Genomic DNA, 9,323 nt, shown 5'->3' on the forward strand with positions numbered 1-9,323 from the left:
ATAGCGGGGTCACAACTTTCCCCGCCAAGCGTGACTCCGACTTAGAAAAATTTGCCCCCTCAGACGTACAAAATCGTCTCTGGCACACATTGTTCAATGATGTTTTTGAAGCGAATGGAGTTGATTGGAATAGGTGAGAAAAGAGGATTTTCTCCTTGAGTCAGTCCAAATTCATCGAAATTTGACCTATGTCAAATGAATCTATGGCCTTCAAAACCTACAATGGTGCAAATCTCCCAAGGCATGATTTTTCTGAGTTATGAGGCTCTCAAATCACGAAGTCCCACTCATAGTTGGCGCGTGTCACGCGCATCCCGCCAAAAGGGCGACCGTAGTTCCCAGCCGCTTCGCAGTGTAGCGAGTAGTACGAGCGGAGCTTGAATTGCGAAGTGGCTGGTATCGAGCCTAGGCCCGGAGGGCCGAGATGCTGCCCAACTCCTCCGGCCGCGTTTCCCACAGCTCCGTCGTTTCGATCTTGCTGCGTGCATCCTTACAATCGAGTCTCTCGTCTACGCTTCCCCAGAGTTCCTCAATACGCACGCTCCATCATGGACTCCCCCATGGACCCCGGCTCGCCCGAGTCATCCATCTCCTCGCGGGGCACCCCGCCCCCCGACGAGCAGATGTCCGTCACCCCGCAGCCGTTCTCGCCTAGCACGTCCGGCATGTCTTCCTTCCTCTCCTCGAAACGGCGCATGCAAGGCGGGCCCTGTGCCGGCGCGGCCAAGGCGCGCAGGACGGACGGGAGGCGGGGCGCGCAGTGGGTAGAGGGACCGGGTGCCGGCGCGGGGAAGGCGGCGAGGAAGGACGAGGATTTGGTGGATGTGGCGTTTATGGAGGAGTTGCGGGAACGTGAGTGTGTTTGCGGTGTGTCTTAACTTTGGGGCTTATGGCGAATGTGGCGTTTGTGGCGTCCGCAGAACTGGGAGACCCGTTCGACGAAAGGGCGCTGAAAGCGGATAACTGAAGATCGCGTGTATTTTGTTTGTTTGGGCGAGGTTTGTAAGATGATGCTGGTTTCAACGAATTGCGAGCGTTATTTTGGGACCGCGTCTCTTGTCTCGTGAACGCCCTGTGATCCACCGTCCAGACTGTCTGTCGCTGCATTCTCCCGCTCTCTTGCTCTCTTTCGGGACACTCTGGCCTCTGCGCAACTGACTTGCAGGCAAGGAATAACATCGGGCATCCCGCGGACTCCTGATGCGCGGCGCAATTGTGTACTACTCTGGAACGTACCTCGGTGATGTAATGTTATCTCAAACCTCCTACTGCTGCACGTCTCTAGATATCGTGCTGGCGACGTCTTCTGGCAGACGAGCGGACCATCCACACCTTACCTTTTCTCTTCTGTTTGGAAAATTACCCGCAGTCTCGCCTCCGCCCTTACTACTGACCTGGACTAGTGTCATGAAAGACAGAGTGCTATGTGACGTACTGAGTAGCCAGCGATAGCATTCCTGCTTGACGGCACTCCGAAATTCTGTGCTATGGGCCGCTGGTCCGGTGACCTTCCCCTCCCCCGAGCTTCCTCCGCTGGACTTTATATACAAGGGCGCGCCAGAGTTTGGTCGGGCCTCCCTGAGGTCCACTCTACCTACCCTCTACCGTTCCTGTCTTCGCATCAGCGCAGCTATGGCACCGCAGTACCGCGCGCTCACTCGTCCGTGCTCACCTACCCGTTCTGGGATGCGTAACTGACACGCTGTCTGGAAGCTGAACAGGTGAACCAGTTCATGGAGGAGGGGTACGTCGTTATCAAGGGCGCGTTCACGAAGGAGCAGGCGGAGGACTTTACGAGCACGATGTGGGTGCGCCTGGGCTTGGACCCCAACGACAAGTCGACGTGGGAGAAGGACAGGATCCATATGCCGTGGCATATACGCAAGGAGGTGGCTACCTTCGCTCCGAGGGTGTGTGCGTCTCAGCGTGTGAGTCGGTGCAGGTCTGATGCCGTGCTTCGCAGGCTTGGGAGGCGATGTGTGATTTGCTGGGGGGCAACGAGAGGATAGACCCGATCAGCTCGTCGTGGGGCGACAGCTTCATCGTCAACTTTGGCACGGAGGAGCTGGAGAAGAGGACGGACACCATCCCGCCGAAGGAGCTGGACAACTGGCACGTCGACGGTGACTTCTTCGTCCGTCGCGCCCGATGCGAATGCGTACATGGTATGCTAACGCCGAGGTAAAAACAGGTCCACTTCCTGGACTCCCCGGAGCAAGCGCTGCTTGTCATCCCGATCTTCTCGGAGATCAAGCCCCGCGGGGGCGGGACGTACATCTGCCCGGACGGGATCGACCTGATCGCGAACTACCTCGCCGCGCACCCCGAGGGCGTCCTGCCCACGGGGCTGTCGTTCACGCCGTCGACGTCGACGTGCGAGAAGCACGAGGACGACCCGGGGTACTGGTCGCACCTGAAGGAGATCCAGCGGTGCGAGCGGTTCGTCGAGCTGACGGGCGAGGTCGGCGACGTGGTGCTCATCCACCCGCTGATGCTGCACTCGGCGTCGAAGAACTACCTGCGCATCCCGCGCGTGATCACGAACCCGCCCGTCGGGCTGAAGGAGCCGTTCAACTTCAACAGGGAGGACCCGGACGAGTTCAGCTTGGTGGAGAAGAAGACGCTGAAGGCGCTGGGCGTGGAGAGGCTGGACTTTAAGCCGACGACGGAGCGCAGGAGGATCGTGCCGAAGAGGATGCTGCTGGCTAATAAGATGCTCGAAGACGAGAAGAAGAGGTTGGAGGCTATCAGGGCCAGCAAGCAGAATGTGGATATGTCCAACTCGAAGCCCATCGCCGTTGCTTGAGTATGCGTACTACGTAGTAGACAGAGCCGTGTACGATATCCGGTTTGCTTGCGCTGTTTCTTCAGCTTTCGCGCGTTCCTCATTAACGCGACCCCGTCGCGGTCACGTGTCAACGCTATCTTAGCAATGCCGGCTGCCGGCCCGGGGCCCGATGTTATTCTTGCATCTCGTATCGCGTCCACGCAGCGTTCTCTCTGCGCGCCATGAAGGGGGATCCAGGAGGGCCACAGGACGGACGCGTCCCCTCCGGCGGATATGTGCCCATCATACAGAAACGAAATACACTAAGCCGGACCCAGAAGCTCTTCAGATTCGTCGCACTGCTCGCGGCAGGTGCTGCTCTGTCTGCTGTCGTCCACGGACCCTGGGCATGGCGCTTTCGACAAGTTCCTCTACACTCTCAGCACGCCCATGCTGTACAAAGCGACCCAGCAAACGAGTGGAAAGACGACGTCTGGCCTATACGCGCACAGACGCCCTGGGATATCTCGACGGACTACCCGTACCCGCGCAAGCTCCAATACGACGTCGAGGAGGGCACCTGGCTGCGGCTGGACGTCCACCCCAAGACGGGGGACATAGTCTTTGACATGCTCGGGGATATATACTGCTTACCTGCGAGTGAGTACGGGCAGAGAAGTGGAACAGCACCGACGGCTGCGAGGCCGGTGCTGCTGGGCGTCCCGCACGATAGCGACCCGCGGTTTTCGCCCGGGGGAGAGACGGTTGTGTTCAGGAGTGATGCGGAGTTGGGCGTGGAGAATATCTGGGTGATGAAGTGGACGTCCTGTGAGGAGATGGACGTGGGCTCCCCCAGAAGCGGGAACGACGAGCTACGGGAGGCTGTTGCTCTAGGTGCGAGGGAGGACGAGATGCTTGCTAGCCGTGTGAAGGAGTCGCCCGACAGGAAGAGGAGGCGACTTCTGCGCGAGGGTCGCCTAGTCGGTAAGCTATGGATTGCTTCAATGACCGCGAGCACATGATCACAGCCGTGACTATCCAGCACGCAGGGTCACAAACGAGACCTACCGCTGGGTATCCGACGCCCGCTTTCATCCATCCGGGGACACGGTCATCGCCACGAAGTGGTACACATCCTCGCGGAGCCTGGGCGCCGGGGAGGGGTGGGAATACCCCGTCCCTTCTCTTGAAGATGATTCTGCTACCGCTATCGAGGCGGGCTCAGGTAGAATGTTAATAGGCCGCAGTCTGCCTCCTGGGTGGACCGCGGAACAGTATGGCGATCAGCAAATTGGACCGGAGCAGTTCATTTGGAGAGGGAATGATAGCGTTATCTACGCAAAGAACGTCAAAGACGTGAACGGCGTGTTCACGTACAGCAAAGGTGCACCTGCCTTTTCCAGCTCTGTTCTGTTCTGACGGGGCCGCGTTAGACGTTCACAGCGGGATATACGCGATATTCTCGCGCAATTTGACTACCAACACCACCGAGACTCTCGTCGACTCGTTCCCGGGCGGTGCCAGCCGACCGGAGCTGTCGCGCGACGAGCGCACCCTCGCGTTCGTCCGCCGCGTCCGCGACAAGGAAGCTCTCGTCTTAAAGTGCGCATACACCACTCGCATTTATATACATGTCTCGTACTCATACGTCGGTTGAAAGAGATCTCGTCACGGGCACGATCCGCCATATCTGGCACGGGCTGACGTACGATCTATCGATAGTCTCCGCCCCGATGGGCACGTACCCGTCGTTCGCGTTCACCCCCTCCGACGACGCGATCATAATCTGGGCGGCCGGTAAGATCTACAGCGTGCCGCTCTCCACTAACTTCGATGGGGAGAAGGTGGCGGCTGGAGAGCCGCAGGTTATACCGTTCCGAGCCCATGTCGAGAAGAGGCTGGCGGAGACGCTGACGGCTAGCCCGGATATTCTGGGCCTCGAGACCGCGGATACACAGCGGGCGCGTGCGTTCAAGGAGGTCGACGTCGACGAGCAAGGGGCGCGGGTCGTCTTCTCAACTGCGGGGAAGACCTACGTACAAGCGGTCGGCGCGGGGGACGAGGCAGTGAAATTGCCTGGACTGGTAGAGGACGCGCCATACTACTCGCCATCCTTCGTCCCCGGGTACAGCGACATGGTTCTGCACGCTCGCTGGTCGGATATCAATTTCACGACGTTTGAGCTGGCGAATGTCACCTCGGGCGAGGCGTCCGTGCTCACTGGCTTGCCGAGGGGCAGGTACTACGCGCCGGTGCTGTGCGAGTGCCCCGGGCGCCGGAGGCAGATTGCGTTCGTCAAGAACGCTGGGGACTGGCTTACGGGCGATGTCGTCGCTACCGCTGGAGCGGGTCTGTACCTCGGCAGCCTCGAGCTCCCGTCTGCATCTGCGTCTGGCGGCACAGAAATAGAGGTTACGAACGTACACCTCGTGCCCTCCCAGATCGACCTGGACGACAGGATCAAGCTGAGGTTCCTGGAGAAGAACGCAAAGCTGCTCGTCCAGCAGTCCGACAGGGCGTTTGTCATCGACCTGGCCTCCGGGCCGGATGGGATGGGGAAGTACAAGCACGAGACGGTCGCGACGGGCAGGATGTCGAAGGAGCTCGTCGTCTCACCTGGTCTGGCGCTGGGAAATCCGAACGAGGGGCGGTATGTTGCGTTTGTGGATTTCTTTGATGTGTATGTGGCTCCGCCATCGGGGGAGGCTGTCTGGAGCAAGCCGTCCAGGGCGACGAAGGGGCTTGCGCGGCTTAGCCTTGATGGCGGCCATGATATAACGTGGAGCCGTGACGGGAAGAGGCTGTTTTGGTTCCTCGGTACGTCTTGTCCCAGCTTGCCTAGGATGGCCGAGTTGACGTGGGGAGCAGGTCCCTTCCTCCACACCATCGAGATCTCGAAGCTGGCGCGCTGTGAGTCGGAGATTGCCAAGGACCCGGTTGACTTCGGTATCTCGTGTGTGCGTAACTTGGTCGAGTACCAGGAGGTCGTGGTGAGGTACCCTACGGATATTAAGCGGCTGAAGGAGGAGGCCGGTGCCCATCGGGCAAACCGTAACGCGGATCCTCGCGACGCCGACGTCCTTGCCGTCGTGAATGCCACTATTCTGACGATGCGAGGTGATTCCTTGGAGGCTGATCTGATCGAGGACGGTGTAATGGTCACCAGGGGAGGCGTTATCGAGTCTGTCGGACCCGCATCGCTGCTTGAGATACCCTCTTCTGCAGCCATCTTGGACGTGCAAGGAGGTATGTCAGGTATTATTCTCTCATGGGCCATGAAGCGAATGTTCGCACAGGTCTCGTGGTTCCTGGCTTCATTGACGGACATGCCCACTGGAACGGCGTTTCCGCCCGGTACCCAGCGAAGTCTTGGGAGCTTGAGACGTTCCTTGCCTACGGCGTGACCACGCTGCATAAGTAAGGCTGCTAGTCCGTGCTTCTCTTGTATGGTCTGAGGTCGCTCCGCGCTCTGCAGCCCTAGTTCGGACAATGTCCTGGGATACGACGAACGTAACAGGCTCGAGAGCGGGCAGATGGTAGGCCCGAGGATATACCACACGGGCGATGTCATCTACGGCGCTGGCGAGCCCAGCCTCCACCAGGATATCGTTGACCAAGATGAGGCGTATTCTGCGCTACTCAGGATCAAGGCGGAAGGTGGCCCCGCCAGTTTTTCGTATAAGAATTACAACCAGCCCTCGAGGTGAGAGTGATCCGGCGGGTTGGGCATGTGACTGACTTTTGGGCTAGGGCTTCGCGCCAGAGGTTGCTTTTGGCTGCTAGAAATCTCTCCATGATCTGTGTTCCGGAAGGGGTCTGATCAATATGCTCTTGTTTTTATAGTCGCAGGCTCATGTGCACCATAGGGAATGAATCAAGACTGGGATCTGACTTATATTATCGATGGTATGCTTCCACAGGAATTCTACTGACGCAGTACTTATGTTGAGCAGGGATGACCACCGTTGAGCACGCGCTTCCTGTTCCGGAGCTTTACGACGATGTCCTTACACTGTATGCCCTGAGCGGTACGGCATCGACTCCTACGCACGTCGTAAACTATGGCGGTGCATGGGGAGAGCAGTATGTCTGGGCACACGAGGATATCCCCAACGATGCAAAGTCAGACAAGTACTATAACTTGTCCTGTCTTTTGCTAATACCCTCTCAGACTTCGTGAGTTTACTCGGCATGATGTCTTGGAAGGCCTGTCCGAAACAACCTGGAGGCCCAAAAATTGTTAACGTATTTCTCATATTCGAAATCCGCCGTTGGCTCACTGTCATTTATGCAGCATTTGCCCTGTACAATACTTCTGCGTCAGTCGCGAAGATGGTCCAGAATAGTTTGCATGTTCTGATCGGCGCTCATGGAGAACCACCCCTAGGACTGAACTATCACGCCGAGATGTACTTTACTCAGCAAGGCGGTTTGAGCAACTATGAGGTACGCGCCACTAGGAACTGGCATCGTTCCTTCTAACACTTCTATCGCCATAGGTCCTCCGTGCTGCTACATCCGATGCTGCCAAAACGCTCGGACTATACTCTGCACTCGGCTCTGTTGAGGGCGGAAAGCTCGCCGACTACGTCGTATATCCCGCCGGGGTAGAGTTGTTGAAAGCGGACATACAAGACTCGAGAAATATTTGGTATGTCGCTAGAGGGGGCCGTTTGTGGGAAGCGGCTACAATGGTTGAGGTTTGGCCAGTCAGTGGACGGAAAGAACAGATGCCACCTCTGAATGCCGAGTAGTATGATGCTGTCTTACGTACAAATAATCGACATGTTTGAAGTACTTCCGATCCGCACCAAAGTTCCGATAGGTTTATTTGCAATTCTCTCTACCGGTCGCGATAAAACCTCGACTTCGGAAGTGAGGAGCAAAAGATACAGCTGATCGAGAACAAAATACTAGCCCACCGCGGGGGTCGAACCCGCAGCCTTCAGATTCTCTTTGCCCGACAACTTCACTGGCCGTAAAAGTCTGACGCTCTGGCCAATTGAGCTAGGCGGGCTGTATGATTGCTTCTTTTCATGGCTTTATATAGTGTACGGCCCATACAGCGCTTCTAATCGCCTCCCGTGGATCAAGCCCAGTGGAAATCGACAATATTCTCGTGTTTTTAAATATGTTCCTCTATATAACAGGTAGAACAATGGCTCTAAATACAGGGGAATGTAGTAAGTGGCACTTTAAATACATGGAGTTATATTCTGATGATTTGTGCCGCTATCGCAGCTGGCGTGGCATAGGTTGGTAATAGATCTAAATACATCGAAAATAGCTGCAAAATCAGGGATATACAGTCGTGGTGCGCCGCGTATGATATGGGCTTCCCCGGTATCAGGAGTGAGCGGTAGGATATTCTTGTACTTTTACAGATATTCACGTGTGTTCTCATATATTGCCCCCTCGCATGCCCATCTCGCTGTATTTACACTTATTACTATGATTTTATACCTTTTCAGGCTGTCGTTGTGACCCCCACCTCGCCCCTCTGTTTTGCCGGTCCCCCGGCAATCCCACATCCCCCCGCTTCGCACCCTCTCGTATCCGATCCCCACTTCCACTATCTCTACACGCCCTCGCCCCCCACTTACTCCGGTTTGCGAGCGCGACCTGTCTCCAGTTCCATATGCTGTACTTGCAATGGGCACATACCTATTCAACCTGTCCTAGGATCGCCTCCTGCGTTGATATTGAAGTCAGAATATTAAAATTTTGTAACCTAACTAACAATTACTCACTATATCTCTACACTCTTGTGCGTTCCGCAACGTGCCCCCTGCGGCCCTGCCTCGAGAATTCCGCCTAAGACAAGTCATATTGGTAAATAATTCAGAGCGCAAAGGGGACGATACCTTGTGGTTAAGAGGAGTGTGCGTGCAAACGTTTTACTGCGACGCGACGACTTTATGAATCGCGCGAGAGCGACAAGTGATGTCATACCGCGATCAATGCAGCTAAATATACACCAACAACTTGAACGCGGTAGAGTCGGCCCTGGTAGAGTCCGCGATTCAATCCGACGCGGCCGACGCGCTCACGCAGGCGACACGCGAGGCATGCGCTCACGCGACGTACTCGACAGCATCGCGTCCCCGTGTGACGCACACCTGATGCAGGTAGAGTAGGTCGAGGGAGTGTCATGCAAGTCAGGCTCCTAAACCACCCGTCCTTAGCGTTCGCGCTCCTCTAATTACTAGGGCAGAAGTGAAATATTATGTAAGAAAATATATTATATGAGAATTACCGGATACAGAATGAACAAGAGGAGGAGAACGCTATAGGACGCAGGCTCCTAAACCACCCGTCCTTAGCGTTCGCGCTCCTCTAATTACTAGGACAGAAGTGAAATATTATGTAAGAAAATGTATTATATGAGAATTACCGGATACAGAACGAACAAGAGGAGGAGAACGCTATAGGACGGCTGGAACAAATCGTCTCCCCGAGATCACCGAGTCTGACTAAGCATGCCAAAAACGGCAGTAGCTGAATTGCTTCAACAGTAGTGAGTGTACTATATGCTCACTGAATACTCAGCCCGAGT

At 56.1% G+C, this 9,323-nt stretch overlaps 3 protein-coding genes and 1 non-coding gene across 4 annotated transcripts; 3 read left to right on the top strand and 1 right to left on the bottom strand.

Moving 5' to 3' along the window:
* Positions 1–548: 548 nt before the first annotated feature.
* Positions 549–1,243, top strand: GLOTRDRAFT_141197 (uncharacterized protein; the record flags this gene model as incomplete). Its single annotated transcript, XM_007872302.1, has 2 exons — positions 549–852; positions 921–1,243. The coding sequence occupies 2 exons, from the start codon at positions 549–551 to the stop codon at positions 965–967; spliced, it is 351 nt and encodes a 116-aa protein (XP_007870493.1). The 3' UTR covers positions 968–1,243.
* A 389-nt stretch (positions 1,244–1,632) lies between these two features.
* Positions 1,633–2,878, top strand: GLOTRDRAFT_141198 (uncharacterized protein; the record flags this gene model as incomplete). Its single annotated transcript, XM_007872303.1, has 4 exons — positions 1,633–1,660; positions 1,714–1,910; positions 1,964–2,134; positions 2,192–2,878. 4 exons carry the CDS (start codon positions 1,633–1,635, stop codon positions 2,804–2,806), a joined length of 1,011 nt encoding a protein of 336 aa, XP_007870494.1. The 3' UTR covers positions 2,807–2,878.
* Positions 2,879–3,176: 298 nt separating this feature from the next.
* Positions 3,177–7,576, top strand: GLOTRDRAFT_118109 (uncharacterized protein; the record flags this gene model as incomplete). The annotated part of the gene is made up of 14 exons (XM_007872304.1): positions 3,177–3,192; positions 3,239–3,751; positions 3,810–4,151; positions 4,201–4,369; positions 4,428–5,584; positions 5,636–6,013; positions 6,064–6,184; positions 6,243–6,470; positions 6,518–6,581; positions 6,634–6,673; positions 6,721–6,889; positions 6,939–7,006; positions 7,062–7,213; positions 7,267–7,576. The coding sequence occupies 14 exons, from the start codon at positions 3,177–3,179 to the stop codon at positions 7,519–7,521; spliced, it is 3,672 nt and encodes a 1,223-aa protein (XP_007870495.1). The 3' UTR covers positions 7,522–7,576.
* A 106-nt stretch (positions 7,577–7,682) lies between these two features.
* Positions 7,683–7,784, bottom strand: GLOTRDRAFT_t116. Its single transcript has one exon. It is a non-coding gene; the product is annotated as a tRNA-Lys (tRNA).
* Between the last annotated feature and the right edge of the window lie 1,539 nt (positions 7,785–9,323).

The sequence above is a fragment of the Gloeophyllum trabeum genome (assembly GCF_000344685.1).
Source record: "Gloeophyllum trabeum ATCC 11539 unplaced genomic scaffold GLOTRscaffold_00017, whole genome shotgun sequence".
Taxonomy (NCBI): domain Eukaryota; kingdom Fungi; phylum Basidiomycota; class Agaricomycetes; order Gloeophyllales; family Gloeophyllaceae; genus Gloeophyllum; species Gloeophyllum trabeum.